Source organism: Perna viridis, chromosome 10 (assembly GCF_037379345.1).
Source record: "Perna viridis isolate PV_CMFRI_1.1 ecotype Kerala chromosome 10, ASM3737934v1, whole genome shotgun sequence".
In the NCBI taxonomy this organism is placed as follows: domain Eukaryota; kingdom Metazoa; phylum Mollusca; class Bivalvia; order Mytilida; family Mytilidae; genus Perna; species Perna viridis.
Window position 1 is genome coordinate 10,007,501 of NC_142454.1, and position 25,670 is coordinate 10,033,170.

The 25,670-nt window shown below is 32.0% G+C and overlaps 2 protein-coding genes across 4 annotated transcripts in view; one reads left to right on the forward strand and one right to left on the reverse strand.

Moving 5' to 3' along the window:
* The window catches only part of LOC148604465 (uncharacterized), a 25,913-nt gene extending 880 nt beyond the window's left edge, over positions 1-25,033 (reverse strand). The window contains exons 1-14 of the mRNA XM_088548719.1: positions 24,925-25,033; positions 17,778-17,852; positions 17,219-17,315; positions 13,044-13,237; positions 11,019-12,320; positions 10,708-10,785; positions 10,451-10,532; positions 8,152-8,198; positions 7,440-7,561; positions 6,350-6,472; positions 5,294-5,785; positions 4,823-5,048; positions 3,625-3,722; positions 1-2,815 (exon numbers count right to left, since the gene is read on the reverse strand). The exon at positions 1-2,815 is cut by the window's left edge and continues 880 nt beyond it. Coding sequence (XP_088404845.1) covers positions 2,699-2,815; positions 3,625-3,722; positions 4,823-5,048; positions 5,294-5,785; positions 6,350-6,472; positions 7,440-7,561; positions 8,152-8,198; positions 10,451-10,532; positions 10,708-10,785; positions 11,019-12,320; positions 13,044-13,237; positions 17,219-17,315; positions 17,778-17,852; positions 24,925-25,003 — 3,132 coding nt within the window. The 5' untranslated portion in view covers positions 25,004-25,033 and the 3' untranslated portion in view covers positions 1-2,698. The remainder of the gene's footprint in view (positions 2,816-3,624; positions 3,723-4,822; positions 5,049-5,293; positions 5,786-6,349; positions 6,473-7,439; positions 7,562-8,151; positions 8,199-10,450; positions 10,533-10,707; positions 10,786-11,018; positions 12,321-13,043; positions 13,238-17,218; positions 17,316-17,777; positions 17,853-24,924) is intronic.
* A 233-nt stretch (positions 25,034-25,266) lies between these two features.
* Positions 25,267-25,670, forward strand: part of LOC148604466 (E3 ubiquitin-protein ligase HERC2-like) — an 89,901-nt gene continuing 89,497 nt past the window's right edge. For 2 of the 3 annotated variants that reach the window (XM_088550446.1, XM_088550448.1), the window contains exon 1: positions 25,267-25,346. The gene's annotated coding sequence lies outside the window, so the exon portion shown is untranslated. The remainder of the gene's footprint in view (positions 25,347-25,670) is intronic. The other variant, XM_088550447.1, reaches the window with a different exon arrangement.

Sequence of the window (25,670 nt, forward strand, 5' to 3'; positions counted from 1 at the left end):
TTCCAACTTGGTTGGCAAGGCACACAAATCAATTTATACTATACATGGAAGACCTCTGGTTGATTCTTAATACATAATTACTGGTACATGTACATGTTATATTTCACAATTACAAAATAAATACTCAGGTTCACATTGACAAATATGTTAATAAATAGATTCTGGGAAGAAGATTTTTCCTTTAATGAATCAGTAGAAATGAAAAAAAAATGGGACTGGATTTCTGTATAATGGATAAAATACTGTTAAGTAGAAAAAGAAAAGAAATAACAGTGATTTGAGTAGTTCCATGCTACTTCTTCAAAAATTCTTCCTCCAAAAAAAAAATCAGATATTGCAAATATCATTATTTTTAAATTTTAGCATCAGCGATTCAAAATCATTAATCAAGACCCCCACATAGTTTAATTTCTTGAAAAAAATCTATATATTGTGTAAAATCCTAAAACTAATCTAACACAGCTAACAAAGGCCAATTTTCAAAACAAAACAAGCAAGAATAGTGAAAACAAAAACAAAAAAAATTACTGCAAGTAAAAAATAAGCAGCTCCCCGCCAACATCTAAATTGATCACAAGTTAAAAAATCAAGTTAAGCACAACGATTGAGACAGATTCAAGGCCAATCTAAATAAACCAGCTGATAATAAAACTACACTAAACTCAAATGGCTTATTGTTTATTCCTAGGCAAGATGAGGCATGATTCATCAAAAAAAAATTATCACAAGGAATTGACAGCATTGGTAAAGTTTTTTTTATGGTTCTTGTCAAAAATAAAACACAACCTGAAAAATTAATATTTCAACAAGTTCAATGCCCAGCAAGCAAACACAACTAATGAAAGACAGGGCAAGCTTTCAGTAATGATCTATTTCATGAAATGCATTCTCATATTTAAAAATATAGAGCTGTGAGGATGATAAATCAAGCACCCCTTCATTCCTTTTAAATTGAGCAACATCAACATCTATACCTCTCAATTATAGCAGCTGAAAAGATCAAGTGGTTCAAATTAGACAGCCCCAGAAACAGGTATCAAAACTGTTTTCTCATAATGAACTTTGTCACAAATATTACTTATTTAAAATTACTTAATAGTTGCACAGATGATTACATGTTTTTTACACATATAAGAAAAACAATCAGAAGAAATATTATTAGCAACATATCCACAACTACTATGTGCTTTTTATAAGAACTAATTGTAACTAATTACATTAACTGTGCATATCATTAAAATATGCTAATCTCATTGGGTAATTGGCCTTACATGTGATGTCTCATGAGTCCATGAAACACATCTTCGAGCTATTTATATAGGACACACCCACAATTAATGGACTACTTTTAATGATAACTGTGTATTGCCTACTTTCTATGTATTAGTATATCTAAAATCAAATATAAATAAATAAGAAAAATATATGAAATGTAATTATAGGAATTGTATGTTTCATTTTTGATGTTTCATCAGCATGTAAAACTATCGACCAGTTGCACATTTTGGACATGAAGCCCTAGCACGCTTCATTGAAAAGTGCTACGGTCGAGTCTTTTACTGGCTGATGGAATATAACAAATGAAACATTCAATTCTTAAGTAACAGCAGAGATAAACTGATGCTCTATGTCACTATCCAATGAGAAACCAGATAACAATTAAACCAAATAAAATTTAGTCATTATCCAATGAAAAATCAGATAACAATTAAACACAGAGGAAAGTTCATTTTATGTTGAAAACAAATATCACATGAAATATAATCCCTTAAATAGTTTGTGAGATAATGTTTGACATGTGTACAGACAAGGCTGAACCATAATACTTCCAACATAACAGACATATAAATAGTAAAACAATAAGCAATGGAAATCAATGGATATTCTACGTCAAAAAGGCGGTAAAAATTTTTCAAAATAAAAATAGCACCTTCCATGTTCTGAAAATAACAAATTTTCAGGTAAATCACTAATATGAAAATGCTTAAAAATGTAAACAATGTACAAAATATCGTTCTAACATCATTAATCTTACAAAAGACTTCAAATAACTATTGACAATTTTTTAATCTTTTCCACATTTTTTAAAAACAAAACTGATTAATTACAAAGTACACATGATTTGCTGTAGTATTGTATAAATTGTATAAATTATTTATAGACTAGGTGTTAAAAACAAATAATATATCATTTAAAATCCCCAAAATATGTCTCAATCAAACTCATAAGATTTATTGCAAGTGTTTAAAATTCAGAATATAGAGCGTGGCAACATTGGTATTTTAAAGAAAACTTAGCATTCACTAAATCTGACAACTATGATGTAAAAATACCTAATTGATCAGTAATCATTGTGAATAAAAAACAAATCACAATGTTTAAAAATTATAAACATTGCAGTCAATATTAGACAATGATATATTGGTAAGGATAGACAACTCTGGGTGAAACAAGTACATGGAACTTTATGCAGCAGCTACAGTATTTTACATGTGATTTAATGCTTTTTGTGAAAAATATGTCTTAGTATTTGTTTTTTCTTCTTAATTCATACAATGACTTAATCTGGTCCCATAAATTGGTCAATTCAAATTGATGTGCACATAAACATTTGACTGACCTGTCTTTTAGCAGATATACATAATCTTTTACCTGCTTTAATTGCTTTAAAATACAAGTAATGTCAAAATAAAGTGAATCAACTGATTTCCTGTATAAATGCTGCAGGAAACATTCCTGTCTGTCCATTGAGTTCTCCCCACTGCCAATCTTCTGCTCCTTCTACCCTGGTCCCTAATCGTATTCTGTCCCCTGTCTGTAAAAAAAAACATAAAATTTGCTATTAGTTTTAAGTAACAAATGTGTTTAAGGATGTCAATTCAATTTTGCATCTAACACTCTTTCAAACATGTTTTTATAAAGGAATTTATTTGAGGCAATTTATTATGTTTGTTTGTTTGTTTGTTTTCTTAATCACCAAATATGCAAAAATAAATTGACTGTGTATTTAAACAAGATATACTGTGAAAGTACTTTACCTTGTGGATACCAATTTCTATAGATTAGGGAAGAAACACAAGTTTGTGGATTTTTTTATTCATGGTTTTGAGGTTTTCAGTATACACATCGATGGAAACATCCTTTTCATTGGGAAACAAGTTTTGTTTTCAGGCTCACCTATGAAACCACAAAAACTGGTACCCCACGAACTATAGTACTTTCACAGTACTCTCATTACAGTGCATAAATTTGCGAAAGTGGTATCACAAACATGACATTGAATAAATCATCCATTAATGTTGCTGAAGTCAAAATATTTGTTTTCTCATTTCTGCTGAAATTCCATACTGAAAGTTTATATGGCACACTGACATGACATAAACTTTAATTAATGGGAATTCAGCTCTAAATGGTAAAAATCTCCAACTAAGCCTCATATTTTCCATAATTATAAGACCCTTATGTACATTAGTTTTATGTCCGGTCCATTTAGTGTTATTTTCTACATAAATTTTTTTTGGGAGATAAAAAAAAGGCATTTTTTAATCTATATTGGATAATACAAAGCACAAAATTGCTGTAAAAACTACCAAAGGTTTTTAACTGTTACTATGTTAAAGGTACCTTAAACGTTAACTCATTTTCATTTTCACCACCAAAATCATACAAAGCCTCTCCTATAGTTTCTTCCACTTCTGTATGTTCTGGTAATACTGATTTATCTGAAATGGAGTAATGAGTTTAGACCTACCACAGATTTCATGCACCAGTCAGGAGATGCTGGTCATTAAAGTGTCATTGTGTCTTTTCATCAATATTTAGTTTGATTTTGAAGAGGTATCATTGTTCTGTTAATGTGGATTTTATTAATTTTGTGGAGCTTACTAAAAGGTGTGTTTACACTTGTTGAAAACATTTTGGTGATCTCTGAAGATATTTACTATTTTGGATATAGGTTTTACGCTGGTGCATTTGTTGCATTTTCACTATGCGTATTCTTTTTTCCCTTACAATTAATAATAACAATGGGGACAACAATAAAATAGTGAAGACATCAATTTAAACAATACAGTGATTATCAATATAACGATGAAATAATAGCATTTATTGTTATAGCAGTATTCTTGAAATCAAACCATTTTGGACCTCAATGAAAACAAATTTGATAAAGAAGTCAAAATCCAAAACCTCACAACACTGCTCAATTCAGCATTTTGAAAGAATGCAACATCTTTCAACATCTATGTTAAATTTGGAAGAACGCCAATAATTGAATTTTTTTTTTATAAAATCAATGGAAGAAGTAACAAACCCTGATTTGCACAAATACCAGTACATCAAAAGTAAAAATTCTAAATACATGGTTAGATTCAGCATATCAAAAACAAAAAAAAAAACAAAAAAAAAAACATAACCTCCTTGAATTTGTGAAATCAGCCATTTTTTGCCCTTTTTGGCACCTAATTCAAAAATAGATAGAACTATAACCCCCAAAATTAATCCTAAAATCCTTTATTGGTGCAAGAACCTTGTGGTACAAATCAAATAAGATCTACAGACCTTTTTATGTTAAGTTGATGAGCATGCATGACATATACTTCAACAAGGTAGGGCTTGATTAGAATTTTTCTTGTGTCAGTATACATTGAACATGATCCAAGCAAGCTATCTCACATGAAAGTGTCTATAGACTCATTTTTAAGTTATTATCTGGAAACAAAGATATACATATGACTTCTACATCACCAAAACATAGTGTTTTTTGTAAATATTGTAGTCCTATAAATGATTCTGATAAAAGGAAATCCTTAACAGTATTTACCATTTTCTGTATGACTAGAATTTTCTATAATGGTGACAAAACTTGCAGGAAATATCCCCTCTGAGTCCTTAAGTCTTCCTCTTAACCAATGCTCATCTATTTGTCCTGTAATCTCTACAATGTCTCCTTCATGGAAACCTAAGTCTCCAGGACTGTCTCCATGGAAATCTGCTATGGCATGACATAATGTATAACTACCACCATTGTAATTGATCATATTTTCTTCCTAGAAAAAAAATTGAACAAATTTAAATTCTAGAAAACTTATATTCTTTTTAACACATAAACAAATTGGAGTAGTAGCTAGTAGTTCAACATCTATATATGTATAGCCAATAATGTTCAGCTTGTCTTTACTTTTATATACTCACATCAAACCAGAATTTCTCATCTAATAATACTAAAGATACGAAGAATTGTCTCCCTTTTTCAGTTATAATTCCCACAAAAACATTTCCTCTGTTATTTTACCTGATGTTTCATCAGTGGAACTTGATTTAGAGAACTGTCAACATTATTTAGACTTTCTGTTTTTGGAGACTCTTCTGGTGTATGTCCAACTTCATGTTTAGCTAATGGATTATTAGGACTCCCTTTATTTCCCAAACTCTCTTTGCCAAGGGGTTCTTCTCCTTGTGGTAAAGTATATTCTGTTGGAAGATCAGACAAGTCTTCAATCACTTCAACAAATGTCAATGGAAATATCCCCACTTTACCATGAAGTTCTCCCCTAAACCACTCACTATCCACCTTCTCCACTAATCTTATGTAATCTCCCTCCTCAAAACATAAGTCACCAGATCCTTCTCCATCAAAGTCAAACCTGGCCACACAGCGAGGACCTATTCCTATCCAGTCCTGTTTGTCTGTTACTGATACAGAAGGAGATGTATCGCTGCCTGGAGTGTTTGAGCCAGCATCAACTTCAGATGTCTCTTGTTCTGGAGAAACATGTAGAGATATCTGGAAAGATTAACAGCCAATGTGTTCAAATGAAATAAATGAATAATGTAACAAGGATAGATTAAGCATGTCAATCCATATACATTACTTGTATGTAAGTACAACTGCAGAGAATATGTAGACATGCAAAGATGTAAAATTCACATATGTATAGACCTCTTTTTCCTACAAACAATAGCAGCATATGAGTATTGCTTATAGCAACAAGTACAAAATCAAAATGACATAATTGTCCATTTAACCAAAATTTTCATTTGGACATAGTATGTAATTCATCAGGGTATAAATAAAGAATCAAACAAAGGGGAATTAAGAAAAAAAATGTCAAAAAGGTGTGATTCTAATCAGTTTTTATAGTTGAAGCATGAACAAAAAAATTCATGCCTATTGGAAGGAAACCAACACTTGATTCACACCCTATATAGGAACATTCAAATACAAAATATCACCTCAACAGGTGCAAGCATTTCAGGACTAATCTTTAAAATATATGAAATTTACAATTATTTAGTTTTGTTAAAAAATCATCGAAGTGGTACCAAACAAATTCAATACTTATTTCACCTCATCATCAAATGGACGTAAAATCTGTATAAAATTCTGTGGAAATATGCCAGTTGTCTCCCCTACTTGTCCAAGTAACCAGGAGTCATCTATCCTCTTAATCAAGGTAATGATATCGTTCACCTAGAAAACAATGATAATTAAGTCAATACTAATACAATTAAAGGTTAAGATCTTAAGATTTCTAAAAGAATGAAGAGCTTATACAACCTAGCTTAAAGTTTTGTATGATCTCTAGACATTGTAAAAGCAAGCAAGCTACAGGTATCTTTTTGTGTTTTTTTCCTAATATTATGTATAAGACTTTGCCTTTAATAGACAGAGCTACTTGTGCTCAAATAACAACTTCGATGATAATACTAGGTTGTTATAACGGTGATGTCTTTACCAACACGAGTATGGGAAAATTCAAAAACATCTGTTTAAGGCTTCATTGATGCTCCATCCTACAACTATTATTGTTAGTGCAAACAGAGAAAAACAGATCCTGTGGCATTGATATCAATGTAGACAATCATGTGCTGACTATGTATTATTTATTTTTCTCCAGTGATCCATTTAATTTTTTAATTTCATCTTTTTTTGCATTTCAAAGGATGCCCAAAACAAAACAAACTCTCCCCACCCCTCACCCCCCTCCCAAAGAAAAACAATAACCACAAAAAAAACTATTAAAATATTTAATTGTACTACAAGGTTTATGATCATTGACTGTTTTTTTTGCCAATGACAACTGTCGAGGTGTTAAAAATCAAATAAAAACTATGAAAGGATAATAATAGAAAACATTGAAAAATTGAGCTGCATTCCCCACAAACCATTTATTAAAAGCAATAATCATTAACTGCATCAATTACCATAATTGTAAACTTTCAATGTAGAGGTTCAGAGCCAATGAACCATGATAACAGTGGTTAATCTATTGAATCATTATCTAAGTGAGTACAATTACTGATGGAATATAATACCCACTTTCACTGATCTATTATGTCAGAAACTTGGAGGCTGACACCACTACTGCACCTCAATAGCAACAACTTTCATTACCCCTCTTTGCATATGAGAAAAAAAAACTGTCAATGATCCATACCTTGAAAGATAAATCTTCTGGATTGGATCCTTCATAATCATGTACAGCCAACCCATGGGGAACACGTAACATGTAATGGTAGAGTGGATGTCCTGGTCCTGGTCGACTCGGAAGACTGGGTCCTAAAAAGTAAATAAGAAATAAACCAAAAATTTAATAGATTGAAAAATATAACTGATTTGTACTTTACATGTAGAACACTAAGATGCTACATTCTACAAAAAATTCATAGGGAAGTTCTAAAACGGCTGAATTCTTCATATTATCTGTAATTATAACAAGAATCTATATGAGCAACTGCAAAAATTATATCTTTTATATCTTAATGATATACAAAGCAAAAAGAAACTAATTTTATCAGTTAAGGTAACTATAAGGACATTTGCAGAGACTGATATACAGAAATATATACAGAAAAACAGCAAATAAAGTTTTGAAGTCAAGACAGGAAACATCACAGTGAGCCTGTTATGGCAAGATGTGATGTATTGTGGAGATGTTCAAAACTGATGTTATTCTGTTCATTGGTGAAGTCAAAATTGACTTAACATAACATTATCATTAGAAATTGTTGGTATTTTTCAGTATCACGGCTGTAGCCTAAGAAAAAAAACTATCAGGCATTAGTAACAATAAAAAAAAAAAAAATGTTGATAAAAACAAACCACTATTAGTCTAATAGTAAATAAAACCTTTTTAAATAGGATCGTACCCTTCTGTGTTGATACTTTCTGACTCTCCTGATTACTTGTTGATTTTCTGGAAAAAAAATATCACAAAAAAAAAAAAAGATATTTCAACATTAACAGTCAAATATAAAAATATGGATAGACAATACAAAACCATGCAGTTATAAGAATCATAAAACACAAGTAAAAAACTAGAAAACTTGATACCCCCACTCCCCATTTGATAACATGCACCTTTAAATCTCCATATTGATTTGGATCAAAATCTAAAATAGAAGGTGCACAATGGGCACATGTGATAGAGATTCTGTGAAAGTTTCATTCAATTCAGTTCAGTGGTAAATGATAAGTAAGGGATAAGAGGGTGCCCACTTGTCCCCATATTAACATATGGTAAAGTCCATGGTTTCCTATGTGAAACCCACAAACTGATTCTGATCAAAATCTAAAATAGAAGATGCACAATTGGAACATGTCATAAAGATTCTGTGAAAGTTTCAATTCAATTGCATTCAGTGGTATAGGAGGAGTAATGGATAAGAGATGGGTCTCCCTCTGTGTTACTGAAGGACGGACTGGAGGACAGACACCCCTATCATTATATATCCCCTACTTTTCAAGTGTAGGAGGGAGGGATAAATTATCTGGATACTTATTTGAAAGGTTGAGCTTTGGGAGACTTTTTCGCATGTTTTGCATCATGCAAAACTGAGTTGACAATATGGCAGTATCGTATTGTTGGCATCCAGCATACATAAAATTAATAAAACAGAAGCCAACAACAAGTTATAATTCAATCTAATTATGATACATATATATAAATGCTAAAATTGATATGGTAAATATGTTACCAGAATTTATTTCTTCCTCCAAAAAAATACATTGTACATTCTGGAATTTCATAAATAAAATCCCACTTTATTTATAACAAAAACACAAAATGTTCAACCAAAGAACAAAAAAAGAGATCAGCAGGGCATGATATGACCACAGCATGTTAACCTGAAATAAGTGTTGACACAATATTAGTAAGACACATTTCAGCATACATAAAATTTAAAATGTAGCAGGGATTTTCATGAAGAATCTACTTGTAATTAAAAAAAAATAATTTGAGAATCTGACCAAAAAATAAAAAAAGTTAATTTTTTTATCATGACCCCTTTGGCCTCTCACAACTGAAAAGCAGGAAAAGATATGTGAAATCAGATTGAATAATGCAGGCAGAATTTTATGATGAATCTAGTAAAAAAAAATTAAAATTCAGACAAAAAATAAATGAAATGCTAAATTCTATGAAATGCTTGTTTTTAGCCCTAATTCTAAAATGATAGGTCTATGATCCCCAAAAATGATACTAGCCTTCCTTTTGTGGTTTGAAACAATGTTATAAAATTTTAATAAGATCAAAAAACTAAATTCAAATTCACTGCATGCTTGAAAACCAAGTGTTTAAGGACAATGACACAGACAACGATGACAGAATCATATCATTTTACAACCACAATTTCTTGTAAAGGTAAAAAAACCAAGTATATGGAATGGGAAATAGGTCGTGATGGAGCTGATTCATAGATATGGGAATATGATAAAAAAAAGTGAGCTGAATTATCACTACAGGATATATGTTATGAAGTGAACTGATTCATCGTGTTTATTTTGGTTTTGCACTACAAGGAAATCAGGAGAAATGATCATGCCATTTTTCTGATTAAATTCATGTTTATTCTGATATAATTTTAGACTTCCTCTATGTAGGACAGAGCCATTTGTGCTCAAATAACAACTTAATGGATGAAGTCTCAACCAACTGGAATATGCAAGACTTCCTAAAACATCTGATCTATGCATTCCTTAAAAGTTCAGACAATCACTTCTGAATAAATTTATTTCATTACTGACAGAATGATTTTGAGTTGTACATTACAGACCCATACATATGACTCTCTGTCCATATCACAGATTGTTAAAGAAACAAAAAACCTGCTAAACTGTGAAAAAAAGTCAAAAGCAGTCTAAGGGCCTTTAATGATGGATGGAAAAATTCATGGAAATTGTATTATGGAAAATTGTAGATTATTATCAGGATCAATATTAAAACCCTTATTTTAAATTAATAAATAGTTACATTCATACATATCATTTTTTTAGTTTGTTTATAAATTGTTACCAGGTGAACATAAAAACGTAAATGAAAATTATTCCAGATTCATAAATTTAAACCAGAAAGGGAAAATTCAATTTATGAAATATGAGGAAAAAAAGTAAAAAAAGTAAAAAAAACAAAAATATGAGCACATTAAATAAAGCTAACAATCTTACCCCTGTACAGGTTTCTGTGGTGGTCTATGGGGAACACTTTTTGGTCTCAAAGGTTTGGGACTCTGTAATTCTTCCTGTTTATCTGATAATCAAATAAATATTTTCTTTTTCAACAGATAAGTCTATTTGTGTTTTATTCTTGCTTTCAGAATTAATACAAAAAAACAATCATTATTTATTTTGCAAATTTTGTTTTTTAAAAAGAGCATTGTTGCTGGATAACTGAAAGATGGGGTCTTTTTGAAAGGCATACTGACCTTCACTTTCAAGAACACGGTCTTCAGAATGTGATGATAACTTAGACCTTGAAACTGGCAAAGGTCTTGATGGTGGAGCTGTAGAATGAAAAATATGAAAAGATCATTTGCACAAATTTTATTTCAATAGTTTGTGTAAGGTTAATTAAAAAAAAAAATAAATTACATAACTAGCATGTTTATCTTGAATAACTAAAAAAAGAAAAAAATACAATACTTAGGATTCTTACTTCAAATTAAGTAAACTTCAGTGGTTCTTTGAAAAGGAATAAAAAAGACGACACTACAAATATTTTAATGAAATACTTAACTATTTTGATTTTCAATATCTTTCGTTTCATCGTTTTCTGATGTTGATATAGACTGTATTTGATGAGGAGATGGTGGTTTGGGTGATCTGGTCCCAGATGGTGGTAATGGTTTTTCTGGTCTGGTAGCAACTGGAGGAGATGGTTTTGATGGGGGACTAGGTTCATCAGCCAATTTTTGTTTTGAAGTGTCTGGTGCATTTGAAGGTTTTGCAGGTGACTGAGGAGGTGGAGGTCTGGACGGACTTAGAAAACTAGGTGGTCTCTGCGGACTATTTCCTCCTGAAGAAGTTTTTACCATCATTGACATTGGCCTAGCTCTTGCAGTTGGTTTAGGTCTTGTTTCTACTCTTTCCTCATCAGCCCTACTCTGGATTTCAAAATCATCTTGTGCTTTTCTCACAGGGGGGGTAAATCTCTTAGCAGGCACAGGGGGAGGTGGTTTGTTTGACAAAACAGATGGTTTAGTCTCTGCTTTTTCATGTCCTGTTTTGTGAATTGATGCATATTCTGGAATTTCATTATTACTTATCACAGTTTCTTCATTATCATTGTCAAGTTTTGGCACATTTGCTCTAATGATTGTAGGTTTTCTTATTTTTCTCTGAATTTCATTACTGTCAGAATTTTGATCAGGGGAACTATTGACATCAGAGTTTGTTTCATTTTCTTTCACTTCTGGTTTGGGTCTAGGTTTAGGCAGTATAGTGGGTTTAGGTTTGGCTGCTACAGGTGGTTTGACTTTTACTGGACTAGTATTGGTATTGTTGCTTTCTTCTTGAGCACCTTTACTGTTATTTTCTTTGTTGGGCTCAGTTGGCTGATTATCTAGAACAGATGGAACTGTTGTACTGTTCTGGTTTTGAGCATCAACTTCATCAACTGATTTGTCTAAACTTTTACTTTTTGCAGGACGAATTATTGTTGGTCTTTTAGGCTTTGATGGCACAGCTGAAGAGGGTTGACTATGAACTTCCTCTGGATTTTTCCATGTAAATGTTCTTTCAGGTTTTGCTGGAGATTCAATAGCCGGTACAGGGTCATCCTCCTCTGACAATGGTGTAGGAGGTAATGGACGGGAGGATGTGGATGAACTAAGAGAAGATTGAGGCTTCAAGGGTAACATCTGATCCTGCCAAGGCACAGAGGTTGGTGGTTTGGGAGGAGGTGTGTCAGGTGGTGGTTTATGAGGACGTGGTTTAGGGGTTGGTGAAGCTGGAGGCTTTATATCATGAACAGATCTGTCAGGTGGAGTTGGTAAATCTTTCCTTACAGGAATAGGTGGAGCTGGTCTAACAACTTGAGCTGAAAAGTAAAATAAAATGTTAAAGTAGATACCTTTCACAACATCTTTCAAAAAGTGACACAAAATGCTAAAGGTGTGGGAAAATGTCTATTTAATAGGAGGTACACATCTTCAAATATGTACATAAATACAGTGCAATGTTTTCATAGTAATACTAGTTCAATACTTTTTGAGCCACAGATAAAACAAAGTAGGTACCCAGCATGTAATGGACAGATGGAGTCAAGTTGCTAATAGACATACTTTACTATTGATGATGCAGGCAAAAACACTTTGTTCAGGAAGCTATGGTGTGCATTTTAAAATTGACAGACCTTTAAGAAAATAGAGTTAAGATCAGTAGTACTGGTTCACTGAAAATGAAATGTATTCTTTGTTATTTTCATAATTAAGTAAAATACCTGTATTTTCTTTTTCTTTTCTTTGGGTTAACATTTAACAGTACTTGAGCTCCAATACTGATGGTTTATCAGTGATTCTTTGTTTAACATAGACTTGTGTATTTCTAAGCCATTTCATGTCGATTTTAAAATTCTGTGACTAATACCAAAAATATTTTCTTATGCAAAAATTACTGGCACTTTGTGGTTGGCTTTCAAAAGACAATCATATAATGCTGCATAAATAAAACTTAATTTAATTTTCCATGGAAATATGATATGATACAAATGGTTTTGCAGTGGAAATTCATTAACAGCACTGAGCAAGTCTGTCTGACAAACCTGGTTTGACTGGTCTCGGTGGTAAAGAACTCCTATCAGGAACCAGTGACTTAGGAGGAGATAGTTTCTGGACAACACAAGGTAAATCAGGTTTTTTAGATTGTGCTGTTTGTGTATCATTACTGGTACTTGTTACATCTCTAAAACCAACTTCACTCATTGGCCTAGCCGATACAATTGTTATCTCTATTTTTCTGTAAATATTTAAATTAATACATTTGTATCACATAAAAATAAGTAAATGTACAAATGTATGTCCAAAACTCCAACAATAGAATGAATATTCAGTTCTTTGAAAATCATTGGAAGAAAATAATGACATGCTTTTCAATAAATAATGAAAGTTCAAAATGTACTGACATAATTAATAGAAAGTGACTGATTTGATTTATCAAATAGTGCTGATCTCAAAGGATGAAGACTGGTTTTAGTAACTAGAGGCTCAAGAGAACCTGAATTGCTCACCTGGTTAACCATTTGCTTATTTGAAAAACTTGAGGAATGAGACAGGGCAAGTTAAAATCAACTAAATTGTCAAATACAAGAAATGCTATTCATAGCATTTTCATGACCTGAACCACATTTTGCTAAAGGCAACAATTTTTGAATTTTTTTCAAAAACCTGTCTTATGACCCCTAAGTTCCATTTTTAGTATAGGCAGCCATATCTATTCACAAAATAAAAATCACAACAGTCATTTTGAGCACAATATACTAAAGAACTATTATGCTTATTTTCATTCAATGATCTTAAATGGTTTTAGAGAAGATTTTCAAAGTTGTACATGTAAAAAAAAAACCAAACAAACAAAACAAGAAAATTGTTTCAGGGGTCGTAACTCCTACATTAGTCAATGATTGGTTTTGAAAATTTCAGCATAGGTCCTTCTCATGATGCTTAACAATTTTACCATATGCCAGATATTTGTTAAAGGCAACAGTTTTGGAGTTATTTGCAAAAAACTGCCATCTGACCCATCTGGCCATGTTCAATTTTTAGTAATGGCGGCCATATTTTTTCATGAATCAACAATCCCATCTGTCAACTTGTGTGGGATATCCTAAGGAACATATATGTCAACTTTCAATGAATTCTGTGTAATGAATTTTTAGAAGATTTTCAAAGTTGCACACGCGAAAAATGTAAAAAAACTGTTCCAGAGGCCGTAACTCCTACATTCAGTCAACCAATCGTTTTGAAAATTTTGGCATAGGTCCATCTCATGATGTTGAATAATATTACTCAGCCAGAAATTTGCTAAAAGCAATGGTTTTTGAGTTATTTGCAGAAAAAACTGCCATCTGACCCCTATCTTTTATTTTTAGTAACGGCGGCCATATTTTTTCATGAATCAACAATCCCAACGGTCATTTTGTGTGGGATACCCTAAGGAACATAATGCCATCTTTCATTGAATTCTGTGAAAAGGATTATGAGAAGAAGATTTTCAAAGTTGCACATGCGAAAAATGCAAAAAAAAAATGTTCCAGGGGCTGTAACTCCTACATTCAGTCGATCAATTGTTTTGAAAATTTTGGCATAGGTCCGTCTCATGATGTTAAACAATATTACCTAGCCAGAAATTATCTGAAGGCAATAGTTTTTGAGTTATTTGCAGAAAAAACTGCCATCTGACCCCTATATTCTATTTTTAGTAACGGCGGGCATGTTTTTTCATGAATCAACAATCCCAAAGGTCATTTTGTATGGGATGCCCTAAGGAACATGTATGCTAACTTTCATTGAATTCTGTGCAAAGGATTTTGAGAAGAAGATTTTCAAAGTTGCACATGCGAAAAATGCAAAAAAAATGTTCCAGGGGCTGTAACTCCTACATTCAGTCGATCAATCGTTTTGAAAATTTTGGCATAGGTCCGTCTCATGATGTTGAACAATATTACCTAGCCAGAAATTTGCTAAAGGCAATAGTTTTTGAGTTATTTGTAGAAAAAAACTGCCATCTGACCCCTATCTTCTATTTTTTAGTAACGGCGGCCATGTTTTTTCATGAATCAACATTCCCAACGGTCATTTTGTGTGGGATACCCCAAGGAACATAAATGCCAACTTTCATTGAATTCTGTGACAAGGATTTTGAGAAGAAGATTTACAAAGTTGCACATGCGAAAAATGAAAAAAAAAAAAACTGTTTCAGGGGGCGTAACTCCTACATCAGTTGACCAATCATTTTGAAAATTTTGGCATAGGTCCATCTCATGATGCTGAACAATAATACCCATACAAAAGTTTGCTAAAGGCAACGATTTTTGTGTTATTTGCAAAAAACTGCAATCTGACCCCTATGTTCTATTTATAGTAACAGCGACCATGTTTTTTTCATGGATCAAAATTCCTAAGTCATTTTGCGCAGGACACTCTAAGGAACAATCATGCCAAGTTTAAAACCTGTCAGTCCAGTAGTTTCAGTGGAGAAGAATTTTTAAAATTTGTCAATAACGACAGACGCCAAGTGGTGGCATAAGCTCACTTGTCCTATGACCAGGTGAGCTAAAAACAAATAAATGACAATGCCTCTAACCTTCACAAAGTTTACTTTCTTATTGATTTTCACATTGCTTAAAAATGATTATGAAATATTAATACGATAATATGTCAATCTAATTTCCTGAAAAAGAGAGAAATTTGCTCATAAGCTACAACAGCCATGGAGGTTAGAATTTATGTTACAAAAAAATACCAATTCTGTATATATGTTTCCAAAAATAACTTCTTATCTGCAACATTGAAACCAAAAATATTGGAAAAGGAAGCCAAATCTAGCACCAAAAACTTCTACCATGTGCAATACAAGGCATGATGCCTCATGTTTTAGGAGTTTTGAATTTTCTAACATTACCAACTAAGGCCAGTAACTCAAGTCAAATGATTTTCTAAAATTCTAATGTTTATTTATTCAATATACAATTTTAAACAAGCAGTATTCAGAAAGCTTTTCTTCTTTTATGACATTACATTCTGCTATTTACTGATACAACAGAGCCTTTAATGTTGCAAGCGATTTAGTATCAATATCATGAAAATCCTTTGCAAAACACATTTGAGAGAGTGTTATGAAATGAAATTCCAGCTTCGAAATTAGATGACAAAGATAAAATTCTCTGACATACTACTGTAAACCAACATATTTTCACTAACTTCACAAGTAAAAAAAAAATTAAAATAAACAGTCCAGAAAAAGTCTGTTCATTACAGGATGTTAAACAGAGTGTTTGACGCCAAAATTCAAACATGTAGTACCAAAACTGAATTGATATCCTGTAAGGCAAAAATAAGTAGGTTTACAACATACGTAAAATACTGTATATCTATTAATTTTTGCAGTTGCTAATATTTAGTGATTATGTCAAATGAACATATTCAGGTTTATCAATTTTGGCAGTTTCAAAAAATAATTAGTTATATACAAGGGGCTCCAAGGTCCCTGCATGGCTCACCTGGTTAAATTTTTTCCTTTCAAAGGCAATAACTCTAACAAGGAGTTGTCTGACAATTTTGATTAAACAAAGACTTTGGTAGGACTTATAATAAGGATAATTTCATCAATTGAAAGTTTCTTTCTATCTATTATAGTTTTCAAGATATTGGCTTAAAACTGCTATTAAAAACATCATTTATTGCCTTTCAAGGGCAATAACTCCAACAATGAGTTGTCTGACAACTTTGATCCTTTGCAGACTATTGATAGTTATAAAAAGGGTATTTTGGCAACTGAATTTTTTTGCTAAACCTAATAATAATAAAAATAGAGCAAAAATGTTGAAAAAAGGGTAATAACTCCAACATGACTATAAAGAAATAAATGAAAATTTGACCACAGATAGATCTCATCATGCTGAACACTTTTACCCGGTCAAAATTTTGCTAAACCTATCAGAGATATATGTGAAAAACTTCTGTTTGAATCCATGAAAATTGATACATGTGAATGTACTTACTTGACAGAATCCATGAAAATTAGCAACCATGAAAAATTAATACGCTTACTGTACCGCAAATTATGAAAGTGAGAGGTTCTTAACTCCCACCAGGAGACGGGCAAGGAAGCAGGATATTCCAGAAGAAGGAGATTCTGGAATTTGTAATGAAATATCAGAAGGCTCACAGCAAAAGCGGGAGAGCTAACACTTATAGGTCCAGTAGATTTATTGTTTACCTTTTTCCACCACTGTCTTTACCGGTGCTTGCTACAGTAACCGGCCTAGCTGGTCTGTTAACTGGATTTCTAAGCTGTACTTTTTCTTCCTCTGCATCTTAATAATTGTAATACAAAATAAACTCATTAATGACAAATAAATATGTTACATTACAATATCTACAGAAAATGGTCAAAATCAAGCATAGTGCAAAATAGAAACCAAGAAATCTCGAAGTAAGATCTAAGTAAATGTCATGACAAAATAATAACAACTAAAGGCATATGTTTAAACTAAATTGGCTTTAATAACATACAGAAATTTAAGCATAACAATGCCTTCTAACAATGATCAAATCAATTTTAAGTCATTTGAAAAAAATCATGACTACTTTTTTTAACTTCCATGACAGACTTTTAAGTTAAAGGTAAGTTAAGCTTTTTAAGAAAAAAATCATGAACTGTTACATTAAAATTAAAATAACTCAAAAAGACTCAAGTTTATAATTGTTTTACCACATGCTGTTACTCATGGTGATATAACAGCTACCAATGGACATGAATTATTTCTTAAACAAACCTGCTTTCCTGAATGATGGAGGTCTGTTAGGGGGTTTAGGTGGAGGCCTCCTTGGTGCCAAACAGTCATCACTCTCTGTTAAAAAAAATCAATTATCAATATTGGTTTTGAGTGGTACGATGAACAGATCAAGATCTGTCTGGTTTAAAAGTACTCAAAAATTGGCTTAAGTTTATGTTCTATCCAAAAAGTGCATAAACTACAACACTAAAAACTTAAAAAAGGATAACAATGAACAATAAAGATCAAGCTTGATGCAAATGAGCAGCAATGATTTGTTCACAATTTGCCAATTCATGTATGCATGACGTGTGTGTAGTCTTTACATTCTACAAAATGTACATTAATACTGTACATGTAATTTCAATATAAATGAAAAGACCACACCATTATTGAAGGCCTTCAAGTGGTTTTGGGTACAAAAATTGAGCTTTTTGTAACTTCTTTTACAATAAGGCATTACAGGGGAAATTTCAGTGTTCTACGGTTCCACTTTCCTGTCATCTGGGATAAGTGGACTTTTGGTGAGGGTAAGTTTATTATTAAGCCACACTTTCCCTTTGGCAAATAGAAAGCTTGAATTTTTAAAAGGATTTGTTAAATTTGGAAAGCAAACTTCAGGTGTGGGAAGTTCATCATCATTTAGAGTTTTCCCATGGAAACCTAAACTTTTGAAAATTCCTAGAACACTGAAAATTCATAACTTAAAAGGATATTTCATGTTTTCCTTCCCTCCTTTTCTTTAAGTAGCAGTCTCTGTAAGAATCATGCAAAATCTGAAAAATGTGATATACCCCAAAAAAGGCTACACATTTTAATTTTTGTTATTAAGTTGTTTTATGGGTCTATATTGTGAAATGTGTAATTATTCATTCATATCTCGCTACTCTTAGGAGGAAATCAACATTGAAAATCCAATAGATTATATTCGGTCACATGACATAACAGGAAAGTGTTGTTAATTTGCTCCTTGAAAAACTATGAATTTTGGATAGTTATAACATGATTTATCAACTAATTATTCGAAAATGTGAATATAACTATATTTATTTACTTTCTATTTAAGAATTTTTGAAGAAATGGGAGTTCTAGATACCCATTTTTCACATCGTTAAAACTGAGTTGAAATATTGGTAAATAGTATTAAGATCATAGAGACCTACTACCTTTTGCCAGGGGCTTGATTGTGCCTATCAGAAAACTGCTCAATACAGAATGAATCAAATTGGACTTTGGACTTCATAGTATTTTATAATATTCATTCATAAAGCGCTGACCTTTTGACCTTACAACGAACCAATAGTAACTAGGTTAACATGTCTCTGAAAGATACGTCACACCTCCTGGAGGAAAGTAAAAAAGAAATAAAGAATGCTGACTTACAGATTAAAACGAACACTCGTACCTTGATCCATCAAGATACTAAAATTAAATAGTTAGAGAAGAAACCTGTCTTACAGCCAGTTATACAACCTGCTGCTGAGTCTGAAGAAATTAAGGAACTGAAAGCTGATGTTCTTGATCTGAAATGTTGATCAATGAAGTACAACTTGATATTTACAGGTTTGTAAAACGAGAGAGATGAGGACACCGAGTCTTTAATACGTAGTTTTCTGTATAACGAGCTAGGTATTAAACACCACCTTGAATTTGGGAACGTGCATCAATTCAGAGCTCCACATGGTGACAGAAGAAGACCTCCCATTGTGGCTAGATTCCTCTACTGGAAAGATCTGGAATATGTTCTAAGTTGCACCTACAAACTTAGAGGTAAACCATAAAAGAACAGTTCCTGAGACGAAAAGATCTGTATCCGGTCATGAAACAGGCAAAAAACAGACAATAGGCAAGTTACCATGGTTTGTGACAAGCTCTTTATAAACAATGTATTGTATGTACCAGATGAAGCAGTTAATGATCCAACGGCTGATAGACTACACAATAGCCATGCAATTCACCAGACCTCTTCAAAGGCTCCATCCGTTAGTGATACACCACCAAGCAAACGACAAAGACATGGATCTTCTCCTCAGCATTCAGGGGGTAGAGCTGGACACACTTAGGGATTCGGTGCAAGAGGACAACCAGATAAAAATGTTCCAAAAAATAAAATTGTAAATAATTATAGTATTAATGCTTGTTTTTAAATGTTTGTGGCATAAATAATAGATTATTATCACCAGATTTTAATGATTTAATTTGTAAACATGATATTTGTAGAAACAAAATTAACAGATCTAGATATTTTAAACGTACCAGATGGTTACGTCACAAAAAATGGAAAGAAATTCGAAAGAGCATCGGGAGAAATAATCATAATTTTCAAAAAATTCTTGAATCTAAAATTGTGAGTTTGTTCTTTGGTTTCAAATGTTGAAAACCTTTCTTTCACTTAAATCAGACCTGATTTTTGGTTGTGTTTATATACCACCAGAGAATTTGAAATATTCAAATGCCAAGGGTTTCTTTGAACTCAAAAACAACTTGATTACTTTGTCAAATTCTGAAAAATCTTATGTAATGTTAGTGGGTGATTTCAATGGGAAAACTGGGTCATTATCAGATTTTGTAATACCTGATGAACCTGTTCTTAATATTTTTAATCTGAATGACGAAGAAGATATACTAGAATATTTGTATGACTTTGAGAAATTATCAGAATATAAAGTTCCATTAGAAAGGGTGTCAAAATGCAAATGTGCTCCAAATAATTACGGAAATAGACTCTTGGAAATTTGTAAAAAGAATAATTTATATATTGCTAATTCTAGAGTCGGCGCAGACAGGGGCATTGGTAATAAGACATGCAGAGATTCTAGTGTCGTTGATTATTTAATGCTATCTTCTACTTTATTCCCACTTTTAATCAAATTTGATATTGAGGAGTTCATACCTTTGTATTCAGATTGTCACTGTAGGTCATCTTTCTGTTTTCAAATCGAATCTTTTGAATCTATTTTCTCAAATAGTATAGATGAAAATATTGATTCTAGATATCGAAGATGGAATACCGATAAAAAGAATGAATACAAAATCTGTGTTTGGGAAGATCCTGAAGGATTATTATCAAATACTTGACTAGAACTTTAAGAGCTGTCTATGAATAGCCATACAACTCAAATAGAATTGGATAACATTGTGTCGGATATTGGTAAAAACTTTATAAACGCAGTGACCGATACTTTTGGTAAAGTTGTTAAACGTAAACCATTTAATAAACATGAAAATTCTAAACCGTAGTATAATAGAAAATGTGCAAAATCCAGAAAGAAATTTCATAAAGCACAAAAAAATATGACATTTTGAAAAACGCTAACAAAAGACAAGCGAGTAAAGAACATAAAGCAACATTAAACAAATCTTTTGCTGACTTTCAACAAAAAGCAGCTGATGATCTTCGAAATATGTCCAAAAAAGATACAAAAGAATTATGGAAAATCTTAAATGACATAAATAAAATGAAAAGGGACGAAAATTCTAATATATCACTTGAAACATTATATGAGCACTTCAAAAATTTGAATCAAGCTGAAGACTTAGAAAACGATGTTGACTTACAAAATGATATCATAAAAGAAAACATAAGTGGAGAAGCTGAAATCCATCTAAATAGCCCGATATCAGAATCGGAAATTAGAAAAGTAGTTACAAGTCTGAAAAATATGAAAGCTTTTGGCAATGATAAAATATTGAATGAATATATAAAGTCTACTCTAGAGGAAATGATGCCAAAATATGTTAGCTTATTTAATATTATTTTAGATACAGGAATAATACCAAAAAGTTGGTTGTCTGGTACATGTATTATGATAGATATTTATAAAAATAAAGGTCCCAAAGAGGACCCAAACATGTACATAGGAATAACATTGAATTCAATTTTTAGTAAAAGTTTCTCTGTGGTACTGAATGATAGACAGAATAAATTTTCTGAAGAAATTGACCTCATATCCAATGTACAAGCAGGTTTTCGCAAAGGGTTTTCTACTATTGATAACATTTTTGTCCTCTATTCATTAATAACTATTTATTTTTCTTTTGGTAAAAATTGTTTTGTACCTTTGTTGATTTCAAAAGTGTTTTTTGACACTGTATGGAAGGCTGCATTGTAGCAAAAATTATTGAAATCGAACATTAAAGGAAAAATATTTACTGCCATTTTTAACATGTATCAGAATATCAATACCTGTGTCAAATTAGGAAATGAATATTCTAATTTTTTTTATATCATATGCTGGAGTTAAACAAGGTGAAAATTTATCACCTTTTCTATTTTCAGTGTTTTTAAATGACTAGGAGGCTTTTTTTGCTGAAAATAACGTGAAACTACTGAAGGATTTATCTGTTTTATGTGAAGAAAAAGTGCAAATATTTGTAAAGCTGTTTATTATATTGTATGCAGACGATATTGCGCTTTTGTCCAAAACGGCAGAGGGGTTACAAAAAATACTTGTATGTTTTTGAAAGATATTGTGAAAGTTGGCGGCTTCAAGTTAATATTAGTAAAACCACAGTTTCTGTATCTAGTAAAAAGAAATTTAAGCTTAGGCACATATTCAAAATCTGTAGTGAAGAGATTGAGATTGTAGATTCTTATACTTACCTTGGTATACTATTCAATACATGTATTAATGGTAATTTTTGTAAAGCGAAGAAAAAGTTAATTGAGCAAGCATATAAGGCTTTATATGCTTTTTACAGGAAAATAAAAAAATATTGCTATTCCCATTGATTTACAGTTGAAACTATTTGAAACATATTAAAGGTGAGGAATAGCACCCCAAATTACACAATCTATGGTGAACTAACCAGATTTCCTATGGAAATAATAATTAAAAGCAGACTTATTTTATATTGGAATAGTTTACTAACTGACAATACTAACTTATCATCTATCATGTATAAGGTAATGTTTACTCTGCATCCCAGAAATCCGATTAACTTTAAGTGGATATTATTTTCTAAGTCCGTCCTAAACGCTGTAGGATTTTTATTAGGAATGATAAAAAAAACTACGGACAGAAATGTACTGAAAACCATTGTTGAACGACAGTTAAAAGATCAATTCATTCAAGCATGGTTCTCAAATGCTAATAACTCTTCAAGAGGCTAATTTTATTTTGAATTCAAAAAGCATTTAAGTTAGAATCATACTTGTTAAAACTTAGAGTAGGTGAAAGGCACCAAATCGCCAAATTGAGATGCTCCAATTTAAAAATACCATTTGAAACAGGTAGATGGTCTAAGATACCAAAAGGTCAAAGAATATGTCATCTTTGTGGGCAGGGAATCGGAAATGAATTCCATTATTTCTTTCTGTGTAAGCATGAAAAGATCAAAGAAATTCGAGATAAATATTTACCAAAATACTATACTGTAAATCCGCAGAGGTATAAATTAAAAAGGCTTATTGAATATTGTCATGAAGAACTGTACATTAATTTGGCATCATTTATTAGAAATCTTGCTAAATTTCTGTGAAAACTAACCTTTCATCCATTAGATACTTTATATCTTGATACTGTGTTGTGCATTATTTTTATGATTTGCAATTATTGTACATATTGGTATGTGATTTGTGTGATATGATAGTGTCCTCTTGTACACCTATTGTGTCTGAGGTTATCAATAAAGATGTCTTGTCTTGTATTCAGGTGTCATTTACAAATTAATTTCCCTTAATTTTGAACTCTACAGTGCATTCTATATAAATTTTATCTCTTTTTCGAATTTGTTTTACTTATTTAAAGAAGTGAATGTTATGTTTATAAAAACTTCGGGAAAACACATGGATGTAGGTACATGTATCTCCGCTGTCCCACTGTTGCAGTTGTCTAGAACCTAAGCCGCCTAGGAAAAAAATATAACTCTAATTATATTATCAAAATCGAAGCATAGCTTTTCTACAATAGGAAAGGCAATCATTTTCTTGTTTGGAATTTGCAGCTGTCGTCTGAATTTTGTTTACGTCACATGATATGTGTAAAATATTCCCACTATCTGTGGAGAACTGTAATATTTCCGGCATCTGTATAGATTGATCTGACAGGTCAAAACTGAAATGGATGTTGCTAGAGACGCCCTTATGGGATAAAAAATGTGAAGTATTGCCAAGTGCTATAAAGTGATTGACCATTTCGAGAGCAAGGGGAAAGGGGGTATGGGGTTGGAATTTTGGGAAAAAAATTTTTCAAGTTATTCATTTATTCTAAAAAAAAACTCCCCCATTAATTAACAAGACAAATTTTCAAATAGAAATATTGATTTTGCTAACTGCTTAAATATAAATAAAAATATTGCATTTGCAAAGCAAAAATTTTCATCCGGGTTGACCCCCCCTCTTTGTCCTTTATAATTTTTACGAGTCTCGCACAGACGGTACATGTATGGTAAAGCTCACTTTGCTTGCTGATTCAGGCAATGCCTACCCCATATTAACCTTTTGTCTTGTTTACAACAATATTATGGTGTTCATTACATTAGAACAAATCTGTTCACTAGCAGACAGCCTTCTGAAAGATTTAAGAGATTTTTCACTCGACGAAGGAGATGTCAACCCTTTTCGATGAAATATAAATTTTCCAGCATTATATCTGATGTGGCTCAGTTTCTCCTTTTTAAAACTGTTAAATCTGAGCCTCTTCATGACGAGAATCAAGTTTAAATCATACACCATTTTCCAACAAAGAAATACTGTGAAAGTACTATTGTCTGAGGGGTACCAATTTTTCTGAATAAGGTAAACAATGAAATTTTATTCTATTTAATCACCACCAGAATATTCATGTCAAAATGGAAGAGGGAAGTTTGGAGCACTGTACAACCTAGCTTTAACCTAGCTTTTCGTTTGAAATGTCTGTACCAACTCAAGACCATTGTGGTACGAGCTATTTTGGTGATGTAATATCTATTTTGTCAGATTTATTTCGGACTTGACTTGATTATGGACCGGATAAGTGCTGGGCAATTTAAGACAATTTAAACGACGGTAGGTGTCAATAAAGTCGTAGAAAATATTTTTATTCAAATTTTAACAGTATGTTATTTATGTGACGCCGACTATAGTATTAAGTTACTTCAAAATAAAGAAAAGACACAGATTGTGAATGACTTGGTCATTAAACTACACAAGTAACGGAAAAGCTACCATTCTGCAAGTCTTTAGGCTCCTTGGGTCGAATTATTGTTGGTCTTTTAGGGGGTGGAGGTCTGGACACTTCTGCCATCCTGTCACAAATGTAAACATAACTTTGGAAGAAATCTGAGATATTCCGAAATAAGACAAGGGAGGTAAATAAATGTTTATTGTTTCTTTTCTGTCTCAAACATTTACTTTTAGCAACACTTCCAATGCAACTAATTTCAAGATATTTAAAACATATCTATGTGACAAGAAATAGCACGAATTTATCCAATAATTTTTAGTTTAACTATAGTTTCATTCGGATAAGCAGACGAAATTAGTAAACGGAAGTAGTATTTGTGGTTAGTCTCTACCGGAAGTAAATAATTATACATTTTTCTGTGAAACTTGGTACTTGAGATTGAAGTCCTTGAAGAATCGGAATGGTAATATGAATTGCTAGACATTTCAATATTGTCCTGAAACGATGCAGTGTAAATTGGTCTCCCCTCCTCTTATACAAGTTAATGAAAAATTTAGAAATCTGTATCAGTGTATGTTAATAAAAAAATACAAGTTTAATACAAATCAAATGTCGAAATGATCTGCACTTGATCTGGTACTGTAGGCAATGTATCTTGACATTATACATCAAAGCTTATATACATTATTATACCTGCCAACTTTCGAAAATCCCCATTGGGGGTGGTTTTCAGGCGAGACGTGAAAGGACATTTTCGGGACATATTTTGCAACTGAAAGTCTTTATG